This window comes from Grus americana, chromosome 5 (genome assembly GCF_028858705.1).
Source record: "Grus americana isolate bGruAme1 chromosome 5, bGruAme1.mat, whole genome shotgun sequence".
In the NCBI taxonomy this organism is placed as follows: domain Eukaryota; kingdom Metazoa; phylum Chordata; class Aves; order Gruiformes; family Gruidae; genus Grus; species Grus americana.
Genome location: NC_072856.1, coordinates 12,508,933 through 12,528,133, shown reverse-complemented (window position 1 = coordinate 12,528,133; position 19,201 = coordinate 12,508,933). Strand labels below are relative to the sequence as shown.

At 33.9% G+C, this 19,201-nt stretch overlaps 1 protein-coding gene across 7 annotated transcripts in view; it reads right to left on the bottom strand.

Annotated features, from left to right (window-relative positions):
• The window catches only part of SBF2 (SET binding factor 2), a 268,358-nt gene that overhangs the window by 62,050 nt on the left and 187,107 nt on the right, over positions 1–19,201 (bottom strand). For all 7 annotated transcript variants that reach the window (XM_054826388.1, XM_054826389.1, XM_054826392.1 and 4 more), the window contains one exon: positions 11,822–11,890. In XM_054826388.1, coding sequence (XP_054682363.1) covers positions 11,822–11,890 — 69 coding nt within the window. The remainder of the gene's footprint in view (positions 1–11,821; positions 11,891–19,201) is intronic.

Genomic DNA, 19,201 nt, shown 5'->3' with positions numbered 1-19,201 from the left:
TCAGAGAAGTCCCACAGAATCAACCTACATAGATTGACCTGCAGGACTAAGGCCCATCTATATATTACTTGCATACAACACCGCATCACACTGCATATATATCAATATTTATCACAGCATGTACATACTCAAACAAGTATAAATGTATATGAAATATGTTTTCAAGTCTGACTGAGCACTGCATGGATAACATGAGTCAATAAATTCAATTCAATAAATGGTTTTCCCATTTGGTCTAAAATATAAAATTATACCCACATGTAGTGTACATACAAATGTAAGGAAAGGTCATAAAAGCAAAACATAAGAAATGTGATGCTTCCATTGTTATTATTATTAATAATAGTTTTGATTTTTAGTGCTTTAGAAAAAAGATGACAAAATACTAAACAAACTTCTCCTCCAACTTGAAAACCTCAGCAACCAAATAATTCAGCGCTACCAAATCACAGACAGGTACACTAAACCAGCAGAGGGCAATAGAATTCTAGAATTTTACAAAATTGGGATATAATTCTGGATGGAGCTTTATTTATTGTATACATTTTCTGACAACAGTGACTTAAACATCTAACTACTCATGATCTTTAATCTCAGATTCTTGAAGATCATGTATAATTTACTATACATTACTTAAAGCCATACAGAATACCTCAGAGATTTCTATATAGATGTATCAAGACAGGTAGATTTATGCTAATGCAAAGATACATGTAACATTAAGTAATGCACAATAACATACTTCTCCTTTCACCAAAGAGATAACAAAAAGATTTACAAATTTCTATTATATGCAGAACACACTAAGGAAACTAAAATAATCTAGAATGATGGTTGTTCAGAACCTGCAAAAAAGAAAGAGAGAAGACATTTGCATACCAGAACTTCACAGTTCTAAATAAGGCTAAGTTCCAAAAAGTGGATAAGAAATATGATTATTTTCCCCCTGTCTACAGTACATTAAAGTATTTTTAAAAAATAAATCTAATTTCATTCTAGAGATTACCATGACTCTATTCACCAAGATTTAATTCCATTAGTTCTAAGTTACAGATTTCACAAATTTTCAGTTGCAGTGTTGAATCCATTTGAAGAGTTTTTGAAATTGTGACACAGCTATTTTGAAAATCTTCTAAACCGTCACTGTAATCCTCAGCAGTAAGCCATGCACCTGTGTGACTGCATTGGAACGGTGGTATTGGCTCTACCCACAAAAATGACCTCCCAGCAACAAAGTTGTTATCCAGGTACACACTCAGAAACAAAGAAATCCTGTAAATCTCACAAGTTTATGTTTTAATTTATATTCAGATAGTTGTTCTTAGAATTATTGATGACCCCATTTAATAGAGCATCTAAGTAATCCCCCCAAAAGGGTAATAAAGTAATTTTTTTAGGTTCTTCTGTCACTTCATTCAAGTATTTCTTTAATTACTATTTTCCTTGTCCTATGGCAGCTTTCTCTGTCTTCAGTGGTAAAATTCTCTCCGAAGCTCTCTCAATATACAGCATTCCCTTATCTGAAGGAACTATTAAAATAGTATTTAAGTAGTGCTCAAGAACAGGATGAGCAAAATAGTCTGAAAGGTATAAGGGTACAATACAGAATATAAATTGCAAATGAATAAAAAAAAGTTGTAACAGTAGTAGATCTCATCTTGGTAATACAAATATATGCTACATGGTTCAGAAGATGAAAGAGGGAGGATGGGCAAAACTGGGAAGAGCAATATCATGAAGAATTCTGAAAGTAAGGACAAGAAACCTGAATTTATTGCACTCTGAGTTATTTGATAGATTAAACAAAGATCCAGTCTGACCATCAGGCAAAGAAAATGATCATGGAGGTGCTGGGTGCAAGTGCATTACAGAGCAGGATACTGTAAGGAACTCTTCTGCCAAATGAGAAGATCCAGATATGGCATGAGCTGTGCATGAGGAAGAGGAGACTTACTAGATCTGCCTAGTAAATTCTCATTGGCAGGAGTGTTTTGAATGAATGACAAAGAGCTGATGTGATATTCACATGTTCAGAAAGGCAGTGATGAATCAGAGGAAGCAAAGAAGAGGATCCTAACGAGAATTTCAACTGTAGGAACTATTACGAAGGATAAAGCAGCAGGGCTCTGGATGAAAACAAGAGTAGCAGATGTGAACTTCAAATCTGGGCTTAAATCACTAGGAGAATAATAATGTGTATAAGTGAAGGAGAAAATGATAAGACAGGAAAGCATTTGTGACACCCCAATTCTTTGGCCACATCCAGTTTAAATTGTTGATGAGGTATCTGGAATGGCAACATTGAAATTCACACAAAAGCAGGCAATATACACAAATATGTCAGCAACTTATCTCCCTTACCAACTGTAAGCATTTGGAAATGGAAACATAAAATAATGCTGCTCCAATCATGATAGATAACAATGCCCCAATGAAACTGAATTCAATAACAGGAATAGTATTTTCATGCAGAAAATTAAGCTCCATTCTACTGGAATAAGGATCAGGAGGTAAAGTTGAACTTAAGGATATGGAAAACGCATTGGACTCTGTTACTTCAGATTTACATTCCTTCACTTTATGGTCAGAAGCTTTACCAGAAATTTTAATTAAACCACAAGAAATTCTTTCACAGTGAAAATTCTAAATGAATCTGTATTTCTGTAACACTGTAATCCCTCCTAGAAATAACAACAATGTAGAGAGATGGACTATAACTAATTTAAAAATTGTTACAGTCAAACCAGAGTTCTGTATCATTGCTAGAAAATGAGTTCAAGTAGAATCCGGAATATTTACAAATTATGTAATCTAGTGCTTGTGGGAATACAATGGAAAGGTTTCTGTTTATTCTGGGAGATAGTGGATCAGTTCCTCAGTTACAGAACTAAACATTTACTACAACATTTATCTTTACTTCTTAATTGGGGGTGTGTGTGTGTGTGTGTGTGTGTGTTGGGGGTTTCCCTTTTTTGTCCCTGACCAAGTACTTCCTCCCACAAACCACTAAGTAAAGGAACTGCAGATTGCAAAGTTCTTTTCAACGTTTCTCATGATGTTATCATTCTGGGAAAGCAAGCTTCTTCAACAGAGCAAAGTTACTACAGTAATTCATGTCCAAAATTCCTTGTAAAGACACATGTTAAAAAAATCCTCGTTAGTGCTAAACCATCATATTATACTTTCCTGTTTTATTTCTTCCAGATTTTTTTCACCTAAAAATAGTTTTGGAAGTGAGATACGCTTTACCTGCGAAGACATAAAATCTGTTTTACAGACACGTATTATGTATTCATTCAAAAATCAAAGTACACTAATTAAAATCTTAAGGATCAAAGATGACATTTTGGCATCTGTGTTGGCAAGTGATACTTGCAAAACCACTCAGTCATAGCTAACAAGAACTCCCAGATTCCTGTTTTAACTTAAAAAGTATGTTTGCTTTTACAAAAATAATTTATGAGCTATAATCTTTATATGAAAGGAACCCTTGACCAGGCGAGTGTTTGGAAATATTGACAGAACTTTGACCATCACCTTAATGTTCTCTTCCATGACCCTACTCATATTCATAAGCATCTGCTAAGTAACCACACATTATTCTCTCCCAAAACTCAGTAAAACACTGCTTTTATGTCACGTCTATAAAAACTTCAGCCATGGTTAACCTACTAGTGGACAGAATCACCAACAATAATGATGACTAATACTATTCCACAGCTTCCTTGCAGTGCCTCAAACTGCCTGGCTTCAAGTATTATTACTTATTTCAAATTCATATTGTAAGCTCTTGAGGATACGGATCTTCATCTTTGTGTTCTTTTGTATAAAAGCAAGACCAGCAGTTCTGCTTCATAATTAGGCTCCTAGCTTTTTCCAGTAATGCAAAGAACGCTAATATACACACTTGATAATATTGTAAAATACCCTTAATCAATCTTTTGGCTGTCAACTTGAGTATGTGCAAAATGAGTAAGATCTCTGAATGAAGAATTGTTAAACAAGATGATATATGGAAAAGCAATTTACACATTAAATTAACTTAAGATTTAAAAATCTAGCTTATATGGTAAACATACTGCATGGTGCTTTAAGTTACACTAGTGTCCAGAAGTCTAGGAACTGGCCTCAATCCAAAGGACAAATGTATTTTTTCCTCACAAAAGATGAATCACCTGAAAGGATTAACATCCAACCCTACGCCCTGCAAAACAGGGCATGTGTATCATGTCCTTTTACACTTTTCACCAACATTACCACTTACTCTCTCCTAACAAGCCACTGGTATCCAGAGTTGAAACATTACAATCTCTGCTGATCTAAAGAAGCATTAGGGCTCCAATAGTGAAAGAACATCAAAATCCAATGATGAGAACTAATATATATTCTTTTCATACTTACTACTTCATTTTAAGTACTGAAGAAAAAGTTTTCTGCTCTCCTGTGTGATGTCCTTAAATACACTGCTGTTTGTTTTAGGAGAGTTATGTAAAAAATAGGAACCACTTCAAGTCTGTCTACATATATTTTCTTTTGTGGTTCAGCTTCTTCCATAGTATCCACTGTATGATACAGACATGTTCTTGCTGTTTTTTAAGCAGGCAACTTAATGTATTTCTACATTTAAGGGATTCTGAGAATGTAAATAAGAATATACATTGTATTTAAAATAATTTTATTTAATACAATTTAAGTCACAAAAAATATTTCCATAGACTAAGTCAGTATCAGAACTGGCAGAATAGAGATACAAGAAGAAAATTAATGGAAGCAGAAAAAACTTCTTGCCAAGACAATAAAGGAAGTCTTTCAGGATGGGAGTTTCCTAAATTGAAGCTAGTAATACAAGAGTGGAGAATTTTAAAGTAGAAGTGATTTCATCCGAAGCACATCAGAATAAGACAGAAACATTTAGGAAATACAGTAACTAGATGTAAGAATGAAAATATTTTGGTACAGAAAGCTAATGCATTAAAGAATTCTTTCTAGCTTTATAGAAGGCTAACAGCATGCTAATGTTTATGAGAATTACTCGGGCCAATCATAGTTGTGCAGAAATACAAATTAAGAATGACAACTCATGTTAAACGTAAAAAAAACCCACTAATTTTGCCTTTCAAAATTAATTGAACTAATTTCATGCAATTCCCTGGTATTTACACAACTATATTATTATATGTTATTATTTGTTACAAAGTAACAGAGATAATGTTAGTACCAAATTTTCCGTGGGTATCACAATACAGTAGGACAAATATTACACTTATTTCAGCTGATACTAACTGTAAAATTTGCCTGATAAAGACAGAAAAATGAAATCAACTCTTCAGCCATCATAACAGATTTCCACACCAGTTTTTCATTAGGTAGCTTCTCTGCGACTTCATAGCTGATGCTATACAACAGAGAGTACATTTCAAATTATGATGCTTCTGTTACATCATTAACCTTAGATTGGGTCTGTCTTGAAAAAGCATTTGATGATAATAGTTAAAATATGATAAACTATGAATTTCTCTAGTACTGCCTCTTTAATGTTCAAAGAAAGTCCCCCTTATAACTGGGATTCCTTTCCACTCCTAACACGCTCTGGAGTAGAGTGATCATTTATTTAGGCACTCAAGGAGTAAAGGCTTTCTTCCACTGAATGTCTATCGTAACTGTTACTCAAACGTGGTAATTTATTTCAACTATGAAAGTATACACTCAAATTAATTTCACTTTATTATTATGCTATGCGAAAGAGCATAGATACTTCACTGTGGGAAACATTAGAATTATTTATATTGGTGTCTTAACATGGAATATTCCAGTTTCACATTTTATCATTAACTTCAAATTTTTTTCTTAAATCATAATTTTGTACTCACCCTGAAGACTATTTAAAAAACCTTAAACAAAAAACACTTCCAGTAAACACGGACTAACATATTTTTCATCTCCAAAAACACTACTAGGATAATTCCTAAGATGATTTGAATAAATGTTCTGTACCATGTTAAAAAGGAATAAGATGATTTAGCAAATTTTGATAATCTTTTAAAAACACTGAATAAAGCAATTCTCCTATTTTATATAATTCTATTTTCTTCTCAACAGAGAAAGATATAGGCATATGGAGTACAAAGGATAAATAGGCAGACATGCAGATGAACAGCAAAACGATAGCATACCAAAAGGATTTCAGTTAGCACTAGTCTGCAAAATATTTCTCTGATGTTTCATTACAAGTTCTAGAATTAAATTAGCATCAGTACCCAACTGAAATTTTATTCAATATTTGATGGCTTACAAGCATTAAAAAATAATAGTAAATTCTTCTTTCCATCCCTCCCAAGAATGACGTAATTTAGTCACATGAAAACTATGAAGCAGTCTCCAATGCATCTCACTGTTATGCTAAATGACAAATGTCAATTTTCATGTAATATATCCAATCTGAGAGACAGTTTACTGCATTTGGGTTATTTTTTCTGGAACCAGATCAGCACTATCAAAGTGTACATCAAGCCGTTAAAAGCAACAACTGACTCAGAAATCTAAATTAAATACTTGCGATTCTGAAAAATAATACTGCTCTGGCTACTGCAATTTAAAGAAATGCTCGTCTACAAAATACGGAAGTCCATTCATCATTTCTACACAGAACAGGCTTTACTTTCAGAATAGTATATTTTTATTATGCCACTTCCTTTATTCAAACAAAGGTGATCAGAACGGTCACTTCTGAATGCCAACTAACAAAAATTTGCAAGTGCATTACCATCTACTATGTAATATGGTAGAATATTCTTAGAAAGGTATGGGAACACAGATGATTACATACAGTTTAAGGATAAAACTTTAATTGTAGAATTTTGAAAAAATCCCCTGAAAGTGAGAAAGTTGTATTATAATCTGCACATTCAGGTTCTGCAATGGTTGAGGGATGCGAGAAAGAACGTTTGATTAGACTGCCTTAGTTGACTAGATCACCTTAGCTAAAAAGGGAGGGATGATGGAGAAGGGGACTTGGTATGGAGGAGCAGCAAGGAAGACAGCTTTTGCTCCCTCTGCGTACTGCTCAGCGGACAGGCTGAAACTGGTGCCTACCATTGATCATCACTCATGCTGCATACTAAACCTTCAAGAAATGCAGTGGAGTCTACACTTTGCCACCTTGGCAAAGAGATGTAATTGAAACAGAGTATCCAAACTCTGTGAATTTGACAATGTCAATTACATGATCATCAAACTCTCTTCCTTGATGACTTAATAAAATGAAAATATGATTAAAATATGTCTTTTTCATCTTGTCCTTTCTTCCCACATGTAGAAAAAGATCTCTTTTCTGCAGCATGAGGGAATACTACATTTCTGGTTTATACACAGAAAAAAATGACTGCATACCAAATAAGCATTGGTCATCCGTACCAAAAAACCATGGAAAAATTCTTTTATCTTCATGTATAAATACATTTTATTTATATTGTTTCAATTTTAAACAAAATTCCAACAGTATTACTAATGGTAAACTAAAACCTTTTTCTAACCCAGAAGCAAAAGATATGTTTGTTTTTGTGACATTAACAGTACACACCAAAGTCCACTGTCACTGATGAGTCACATTTTGCTAACAGCTCACGTCCAATACTTAAAATTTTTAAAAAGCACTGTGACTATTTTTTCTAGAAAAATTCAATTATTTCTCCAGGCCACAAATATGCAACCAGCACTGACTTCCTGTCTATGAATTTAATCCCACCAACTATGAGTTAGAGTGCGATCAAATCCTGCCTGACCAAGTTTCACAACAGACCAGTCACCAGGTTTCAGGAGTTGGAATTCTGAAATTTCACCAGACGTCCCAAAAGCCGATACATGTTGTACGCAGGTTGATCCTTCTTGTTATTTTAATTAGATTTATGTAGAAATATCCTAATCTTTATGTAAGCAAAGATTTTAGGAGATAGACAAGACCTGTTGGATCGTGCAAGCTTGTTCCTTTCTATAAATTTTTTACTGTTTCCCCAAGAATATTTTAAAATACCTCAAGGCTAGAGCATTGACTACTTCATGAGAACACCATCCCAGAATCTAAGCAACATCACCTCTAGCAGTATGTTTCTCTCACTACTCAAGTTTCTTTGTTTCATCTGCTGGACTCACATGAAAACACATCTTTCTCATTACTTATACACCTCAAACACTTGGTGTTTGCACTATATGTGGCCACGTATAATAAAGCTATTTAGGAAGAGCAGGCAATTGTTTCATTAGTGCTCTGCTTTGTGTTAGGTAAATAAAACGAAACTTAACATTTCATAGACACAATTTTCCTTTCACAAACTTTGATGTTGTGTAACTTCTTTTTATTTCACTTGAAGCAACGGGAATTATATTAACAACAAAATGTTGTGACATGAAATCCCATCATAATTTCCCATCAAAATTACATAGCAAACATAGATGGTAACATTTATATTTGACTGATAGAAACCTACAACATTTTTACATTTACTACAGGCTTTCTCACTGATAACTCAATTTGGAATACTACTTGCGCAGCAATACCAATGCACACACAAATGAAAACCTGTGTCACTATTAGATTCACAGTTCCTGTCTATTCCTGGCTACCAAGAACACTGTGCAGTTCCAACAGGGCTAGGTGAAATAATATTAATATGCTGCTGGCATTGAACATGGTATTCTGATAATGGAAACATCAGTAAAAACAAATACATACTGCCAAGTACTATTTCACCATTTTTTTAGAAAGCATAAACACACACAGCAGGAGTAAGACAGTTCTGTATATTGAAGCAACAGTATTGGAATACCTGTGTTCTGCCTACAGAAAAATGAAATCTTGAAGTATGTGTGTGCATGTGTATGTGTGTGCAAACATCACTGTATATGGTAATTAAATAAAATTGACAAGCAACTCAGCAGAAAGGGCCATGACATAGTTTGACAGTGTAAACATACCAGATTTCCTGAAGGTTTTTTAATAAAAAACAAATAATCCCCCCCAAATGACCTTAATTTTAGTTTGTACATTCCTCTGGGCTTATCGGAGACAGAACAGCAAAACGTTGTGTTAAGCAGCAAAACTTTAATCATTCTATCTAAGATTTCAGTAAAGGGAAACCCAGTGAAAAGAGAACTGTTAATACATTAGAAAGCAAGAAGCTCATGGGAGAAAAGTAAAGCAGCAAGATTTGTTATTATTTCTCCCCAAAACAGAGGAAGAGGAACATTAGTTTAGTGTAACTCTAGAACCAGAATCCCTCCAAAGAGGTACAGAGATGTTAATGGTGTGGAAAAATTACACCCATTTTTCTTAATTTAAGAATACTGATGCAGAATATTGTTCCTACAGAGGTTCATGCCAGGTAGAACATACTTATTCTAGGTCTAGGGTACAATGTTAAAAACCTCTGGAGAAGCTGAAAAATGCTCCAAAAAGTTTCATTTTTACTCAAATTCCAAACAGGTCCTTAAACTGTTAATCTTAACTAATCACTGCAAGTTTGTCTACTGGTCTTATGTTCTGAACACATCAGTGTGTGTTTAGTATGAATATTTTTATACCAAAATAAGTACCTTTGCCAAAGAATTGTATCTAATGGGACATACCAAAGGGGGTCATCACTGAACCTGAGGATTAGATCTGGGAAAAACAAAATTCTTTTTCTATTATGCATTAACAGCTGGCTTTTGCAAGTTAACAGTTAGGTTATTTTAATTTGTAATTCAGGTCTGGAACACTAAAAAAAAAAATCATCATGCTTCTTACATCCGGGGACTCACAGTTTCCTGAGTGTATAGCTTTAGAGTTAAATTGTAAGTATGGGACTAGGTTATTACAGAAAAGATTTCAGAGAACTTTTTGTGAGAGAAATAGTATGATATCTTGGTACTCCTACAAGAAATATAAGTATATAGAAGAAATCACTTAAAGATATTCTATATTCAATCCAGCTTTTTGCTCTCCTTGATTGTGAAATTAAAACTTAAGCTTATTTCAACACTCATGATACTCCACACAAAAAAAGTTTTTACTGCTTTTTTTTTTCCTCTACTTGATCAAACTTTACCAAATGAGGAATCTAACCAAACTGCTACAACTCCCCAAAATACTCTCTGTACCTCTCAAGTTGAAGAGCTATATGGACTTTCTTGGCTATTTTTATTAGAGTAACTAAAAATCAGAAAATAAAACAAAACTAAAGTCATAATATAGGATTAATGCAGTAGCAAGAATAAAATAGAGAAATGGAAAATTATAGCTCATTAGCTCTTTGTCCAAATTAGGTATTAGTGGCAGCAACAAATCACAGCCAACTCATGATTCTGCTACTCAAGGACTCAAAAGAAAGGGAATAGAAACAGATGAACTTGTAAAGATGAGAGAAAGTTTATTTGCTGCGATTTAAAAACTTAACGTCTCGTCACACTAGCTTAATTTAAGAGAATGAAAATATTCTGTAGATGCTTTCAAAAAAAACCCAGTCTTGGATTATTGTGTACAGCTCTAAGATAAAGCCTATTTAACTAAAACTTTTTCAAATTTCAAATGATTAGAAGAGAGAAAATTACCACTTTATGGTCTATATATGTTGTAAATACTGTCTTAAATAGGAGATTTCGAGGAACTTCCCATGCATATGACTTTGTCAACATTGCTCTCGTCTTTAACACATGTTTCTGTGTTCTATGACTGGTAAAGTTCCACATTTTTTATTCTAAAAACCACATCATTCTAGCTTAAAACAACCAGAAATTGTTCAATTAGAATGTATAGTTTAAATTAAAAAGCATTGATTGATTTCTCAGTGTATTGTTTCAGAAACCTTAGTTTCTATTCAGCTAAAATAGGAATCTCTGCATTTTCTTTATGGGTACTCATAAATAACTCATACACCATCTGAAGGATGGAAGGTTATATTTTTCTTCATTTCTATCACGTTATTAATATCTAGCTAGACTGTCACAGTAAGTACTGTTTTGCAGCATCATGATGTATGAATTACCAATGATTCAACACTTATTTCCTAGACAGGGCTGTATCACAATATTCATATTAACCAAAAATTATTTAATATTGCAAGCAAGTCCATGTTTTGAACTTATCTCCTCAGATACGTACATCCTAAAAAGTGACACTTGAGGTAACCAAAACTGGTGAAAATGCTACTGTATTGGTACACTGAAATAACTAGATCCATACTACAAAAGTTCTGCTTTTCAAATAATTGCTTGTAGAATTTGTATTATTTACATTTTCATATTTGCTATCATACTATATTTTGTCACTATCAAGCACTATGCAAAATAAGAAAAAAAAAACCCAACACAAGAAATTGAAAACAAATATACAGTTAAAACAAGCCATTCATAATGTTCTCCAGAGTTAACAACTACACAGACTGAACACTTAGCATGTACTTTTTAGCCAATGCTTAACATGCCAAATTAAACATAAAAATACTCCAATAAACAGGTTTTACACAGTAACATCAGAAATTATTATTTTCAATTATTTTAGTGATTAGTTATAATTCAATGATAATTCTCTAACCCATCATGTAAGTCTGCATTTAGTTCTGGGTAAATTTATCATAATCATCATCACCCAACATCAATAAGTGTAATTCTGGAGCAATGTCCATAATAGGTTATTAAAAGACTTCCACTGACATCAATCAATTTTAGAATGAACCTTCCTACCCACAACATATCTCCTGTCATTACCTTCTCCATTTTAACAATGTACGTAATGTAAAAAAAAAAACCAAACAACCAAAATAGGAGTGGTTTTCAATAAAAAACTTACCCTATAAAAAGCAGTTGTCAAGGGTAGCAATGCTGCAGCAATGCTGTATTCTTCTGAAGATGAACAATCCTTCAAGAAAAACATACAAAGAAAATAAGCAAACCCATTTTCAGTGTTATGCATTATAATTTCATTTCTGCCTTATGGAGTCCCTCTGATATCCTTCCTATACACAATATAATTTTTAATCACTTGATATCATGTAAGAATAACACATATTTATATGTGTGCATATGTGTGTACATACAGATATCTTCCCTCGATTTCTGCTAGATAGGTATTGCTATGATTCTTCTCACTTATGGAAATAATTAGCAGCTTTCTCACTCCCATGTCCGAAATATAATTTCACCAACATAGTTTACATATAAAGAGGAAAGTACTCCTCCTTTAGGAAACAATAAAAAGGTAGCTTGCTTCCATTTGGGTCAACAGCAAATCTGACTAAAATGTAAGTGATATGATGACCAAAGAATGTACTTTTGAAAACTTTACACAAAGAAACTGACATTTATTTAATATGAAATAATCACCTCCACCGTCTCTACAAAAGTTTGGCACAAGGTTAAATTTAAAAGAAGATGAAAACCCATTCTCTTCACAGGCTCAGAATGCCTCATTCAACAGCCAAGTGTGTCATTTGTGTCTCTAGGCTGAAAAGAGTATGCCAAAGTAAATCAACTAGTAATTGCACTGATGAAAATAGTGATTTTATTACGGAAGTCTTTTAAAAGAAACCAGAATTGGAATGTAACTTAATATTTAAAAAACAAACTACTTGATTTCTTAAGACTTTAAAAAACACAGAACAAAAAATACTCAACAAGAGTTAAAAAAGATACTTTTAAGTGACTGGATTTTTTTTCCTGTTAGCTCTTTTTGCCAACACTGACAAACACAGTAATGCACATAGTACAACCAGACAAATGTATCACCACTGTGCCCCTGGATGATGAATGGCAAAACAACATTTCCATTTGAGCAATTCATTTCAATATTTTTAACATTCATTCTTACAACAGGCATCCTTCAACTCAAACCACACTCCTATTAACTGTCTATAACATCTGACCAAGTTCCAAAATTGAAGTATCTCAAGTGTTCCTCTGCCAGACTTTTCATTTATGCCTTCATCTCATCATATCAGAGTTCTCTAAAACACAGCAACTAGCAAAAACTTGGCACCAGCCAACTGTTATAGCAGAAATATAAAATCTGCATTACAGGAACAATCACGTTAAGGATCAGTAGGATGTTATTTGGATTCATCTCACTGTTCTTTCTTAAATGGCTGCTAAGTGATTATGGACTGCAGGTCTAAAATAATAGACTAAAAAACTCATCACACGACTATTCTGTTTCTCATTATTTAAAGGTCCATTTCATCCTTTGTGATTTTCCAATAACAAATACTTCATCTTCTATTATTTTGATGAAGCTCACATAAACAGAATACCAATGCCCATACACAGTTAAATATAGCAGCATTTATAAAACTACTTACACCTGCATCCTGAAAAGGCGTACAACAAGTTCATAGACGTGAAACTATTTCTGCACAAAGCTACTGAATGCTTTAACATGTCTAACTCCGCATGAATGCATGTAAGCTAACTGCGCTTGGAAAACAAAAGGTGTGCAAGTGCTCACACTTCATAACACATTCCAATCTGGTAGAGGAAAACAGTAAGAACAGTGGACACTGAGAAACTCAATATATGTTTTAATGATGCCTTTCAGTATTGTGATATGTATATAAAACCCTCAAATTATTTTGTAACATGTCAGAACATTAAGACTAAAGGACAGCCTCAGCTGCTTTTCATTTTCAGTTTCTGCATTATTTCCTATTGATATCCATATTCTTAACTTCCATTTGGAATTTAGCACATGTATTTGTAGTTCAATGTAAAGGTATGATACATATTGTTAGTATTTTTTCACTTAATTAGAAAACTTCCCATTTAAAATGAAACTTTACAAACTTTAGGAATGTTCAACAGTTTTCAAAGAAATACATATCTTATTTCTGTACGTGCTTATTTATAACCAGGTATAAAATGATCCATCTTCATTGTTTCAAGGTATCTACTTAATCCCTTGGCTCAAATTATTTGTAAGAGTTTTGGCTTTTACCCAAAATATACATAAAAATATCTTTATAAAAACTGAGCAATGTATCTTCACCTAGAGAGCATTCAATATTCCAAGAGCTAACATATGTCTCAAAGATATATATCACCACCACATAAACAACACGGTAGATTATTTTTCCATTCCTTCTTGCAAGTATGAAATTCTCCACATATTCTATGTCAGCAGTACCCCCTGGACTTGTAGTATGGAAGTATTATCTCTATATATTTTTTCTTTCTCCAGCATATGGCTAGAAATGTAAAATGATCTCAGTTAGGAATGAAGTACAATACTGCTGTTTTAATAATTGTGAAATTAATAACTGTTTATCTGCTTTGTAGCTGCAAGACAGCATGTCATAGTTAACAGAAATGTTGCACTGAAATCTTAGCCTCTCAATTTTACAAGTAAACCAAAGTACTTGAAATATCATATATGTATTGTATGCAATTAGACTCCTGAAACAAAGCAACCCAGCTGCCTTGTATATAATAACGTCTGTACCAATTGTGAAAAATATCTCTTACTACTGCCACAGAAGTAGACAAATCAAATACCATAAAGCTGTTAAAGCTGTTCCCCCTAATTTGCACAAAATAAGCTGAAACACATCTGGAGAACAAAATTTATTCTCAGCAAATTAGTTTCCTAAAACCAATGTCTTATGACAGTGAAATACAGACTTCTGCCATGCCATGCGCAGAGTACTGCTTTGAATCCATGCCTGAGTGAAGACCTGGCACGTTATGCTGGCCATACTGATCATATATTGAGATAGTTGCTGAACTCTGTAGCAGATTGGAAGTGTCACAGGAATTTACGTACATTTCAAAGAGTTTTGCTAAACGGAATTGACAAGTGAATAATAAAATGAGAATGTTTTTCCTTATGTTACTTTGATAATACACGAGATTTATGTTCCACTCAGTTTTAGTATGCAGCAAAACTGTAGTAGTTAGATATTGTCATTACATTGTAGAACTGACAGCTAAGAAGCTATAGATTTTGACCGCTTGGATGGACGTACGGGACTACTAGCACCTGGGGAGGCACCAATGGCTTTTGGAATCTGGTAGGTGGTTTAGGCTTCTGGTACTGGAGGGGAGAGGCAACTCTTCTCCTCATTCTTGACTTTACAACAAGTACTGACCTGAACTTTTGTTTGGGAAAACCAGGTATTGTATGTCATCATTGAGATGCCCTCCACAATCTGATCCTAGCAATGAACAGCTAAGAAAAGCCACCCCAGGTAACAGTTCCTCCTTGATCTGCTACTGAAGGTGCAAGCCCAGATTCAACAAAGCCCTTAAGCAACCTTTGATGTCCCACTGACTACAAGAGCACGCCAAAGTCTGTGAAGCACAGTGACAGTTAAGTGCAAGCTTATATACCTTCCTGAACAGGCTGCAGTAAATAGCAACTGATCTTAGGGATTTCTGCTTTCTCTTAGTCACATGATAAAAAGCTAGGGGAGCTATATTAAATATTTGATAAGATTTGGAGAGCAATTTTCTAACGTAACATGCAGTGAATGCATTCAAACTAAAAAGCTAAACATGGCTGCTCTCGATCCATACTTTTTTGGCAGCACAGTATGACACATGTATGCTCTATTAAAAATACTGCTAAAGTAACACTCAGCACTGCATTATCCCTATTGAGAAGTATTGAATGCTGTCAATTTTCATGAAGACCAAGAGCATTCATCACTACGCAGGACTAAGCTCATAATGAATCAAGAAAAAAAAATGACAGAAACTTTAGTCATATATCTTTTTAAAGCACTAAGACATGAATTGTTAAATCAGTATGTGTAAGGTAACCTTACAGGCTTTGGGCAATGTGGTCTAAGTGGAGGATGTCCCTGCTCGCAGCAGCGGGGTTGGAACTAGATGATCTTTAAGGTCCCTTCCAACCCAAACCATTCTATGATTCTATAAACTATGTGCAGTACATTGGCTACAGATTACAGGGGAAATATTGGTTCCAAATTCAACAGATGATTTCAGTGGTGTCAGGATTTGATCCTTATTGTTACAGATATATTACGTGGGCAGAGTTTTACTGAATCGCAGAATTTTTATTGTTGATGCAGTTTATATTTTCGAAATATAAACTGTCAAATCTAACACACAAGACTATTTTTTTTTGTCTAAAGTAGTAAGAGAATTCAGCAGTCCAGTTTAGAAACAAATGCCTTCTTTGTTAAAAGGAGTAGGGATTCACCATGTAGAACTGCAACATAATTCAAAACTAGAATTGAATTTTAATAAGCTGATTTTAGAAAAATCATTCATTTGCATTAGATAAGCTGAATAAAGTTTATGCATCCATATATAACTACAATAGTAATGCAACTGAACTATTAAAAATGGTAGTTTTTATCAAAGGAAACCTATTCCATATTAATCAATATTACCACCAATGTCCTTTATATACCATCTCAGCAAAGGTAAAAATCCAAGTAAATAAATCAACAATTTCACAATATACTGATTATATCTAGTATAATTATATGCTGCCTTGAAAGAAAGGTGAAAAAACCATAGTCCTATTTGGAATTTCCAATGTAACTTTTAAAAGTATTTAAACTACAAGTTTTAACTTCACAGATAAAGCCATCATCTGGAGCAACAGTCAAAATGACATATTGTGCTGGAATAAATGCCAATATGACACTAATTAACTTTCATTAACTATTATTAACAGCATATAATTAACTTCAAAACAAAGTTTGGAATCTTCTTATTGAAATCATAAGCATTTTTTTTCAGTGCAAAAATTAATGTACAGTTACTTTCTTTCTAACATTCATATACAGTTTTGCCTACTGAAGTTAACATCACTGCCAGCCACTGCTCTGCTTTCTAATAGAATTAAAGTTTTCTTTTTTTTTTTCTTGTCAGCAAAGGTGAAATCAAACCTTACTGAGACAGCTACAAGTTTGTTAAATGCAACTCTTCTGGGACTTGAGAAACAGGATGGAAGACAGACATACCTAGGAGGCCCATATATGTGACTACCTGTCTATCTACCTACTTATTTATCAGCAGAACTACAAGAACACACTCAAAACTTGGAAGATACTGCCTTATGTAATTCTCGTTACTTTTAAAATTTCTCAATTTGATAATGATACATACAGTCTTTCAAAAATTTTAACTCACAAAACCACCTCTTCCTTCATAAATGACCCTAGCACGTTTAATGTGTTACTCATTAACACAAGCTTTTAATTTAACTTTTGTTCTGCTTAAACACTGTTGCAGTGAGTCTAAGTAAATAAAAACCAAAAATTTACACTCTTATTGTCTACTGTTTCCAGGTTTAACATTGACCAAAATCACACTGTGGGCTTCTGAGGAGCAACTTCTCGGATTGCTACCTCATTGCTATCTGACAGCAGTAATTCAACACAAAGTCTGTATCAGACAGACTTCACCTGTACTCTGAATTATGCCAGATGTAATACTTTCTTCACTCTCTATGGTCATTACATTTATATGAATGCCAAAGCAGAAGGCAAAGGAACTGCACCCAACCCAGAAGAATACTCACCAATTTGTTTTGACTTTATGGTATTTCTGCCTGACTAGGAGCCTTCATAATGACCATTTCAGTAAGGAACCTATCACGTCTGCAACAGGTTGCAAGATGCTGCAGGCCTGCCATTCCAGGTAGCAGGAGATCCATTTTAGAAGGATTTTATTTCCCGAAGAGCTTCATATTTGTCTTTACCTGGCCCTGAATTCTCATAGGTTTTTCTGTCCTTGAAACATAGTGGTATAAAGGACAGAATTTAATTGATGAAATTTAGATGGAATTACACAAGTGCATAATGTCCATTGATTTTTAAGTTTCCTTTTGCTTTACTCCGCATGTTCAAAAGTTAACAAATGCAGTACATTGTCTCTATCCAGCTCCATTGTACTTCCGATCTCACAGCAAGCCAAAACAAGAAACATTTTACTCGAAGTGCTGTCGAGTCCCCCCACTCCCTTCTTTCTCAAATACATTTCCATCTAGGGTTGAGATTAGTCATTTCCTCCTCCTTGTAACAATTTATGTTTAGGAAATCAGGAACCTCAATTTTTATGTGCATAAATTACAAATTCTTCACTGTACCCCCCAAAAATAAAAACATTTAACTTTTTTTGTAAGATACAGATAAACACAAGAATGCCATCCCTTGCGTCTAAGCACATCTGAGTTTCTTTAACAGAAATGCCATGCATGTTTCTGAATACTGTCATGAGGCCCATGGCAATAAAGTTCAACATACTCAGGCTGTAATCTTCTCCCAAGGAAATGGTTGGGATGCCAAGATGCCTTTTGACTTTTATTTCACAGCAGGGCTTCATTCACAGTGACTCTGTCCAAACCTTAAACTACACCAGCTGTGATACAAGGTCCTGCACAGTAATTTGTAAAAAGTATTTGACAAACAACATTCAAATGATAGAATACGTTGCAATTCATGACAAAACAGTGATCAATATCCATTAACTACTCAGTTGGAAAGGGGTGATTAACTCATATCTACAAACTGCAATGTACTCCTAAAGTCCTGGTAGACCAAAGCACTTATGCAGCGATTGCAAAACATAAATACAGGATACTTTGTAAACCACTTTACAGACAGCCTCGTTAATTGAGTTAAGGAACAACAGAAAAATACTTAAAATATCAGAACTACTACTAAAATAGATAGCTGGACTATACTGGAATATTGCATCTATTAGCGAATCAAGTCACAGTACACAGCATATATTGTTATGCATTCTAGTATTCATTTGGTGCACAGCAGTGTCTCTTCTCATAAAAACAATATAAGCAAAGTCACAAACTTTCAAACATGGAAGAATACATTCATCTTGCTTAATTTAATTTTACCGTTCTTTAAGTTTCATGTGATTTTCTCATTTCATATACTTTTAATATAAATGCATCACATCAGTGTACATTCTATAAAATTTTTACAACAGAAATTAACATCTTTTTAAAAAATATCAGATTTCTATGGATATGAAAAGCAATTCACTGAAAAATCAATATTTCACTTCACAAAAATATTGTGTGGATAGAAGTGGAATTTTACATCTATCTTCCGAAATGCAAAGAGTTGATGCTTAGCTCAAATCAATTACCAAAAGATTTTGGGTCTAGCTCACTATGGAGAAATTGAACAAACAATGGCTGATAAAATGTAACTTGGAAGTAGGGCTCACTGAGAATTTTCCATTG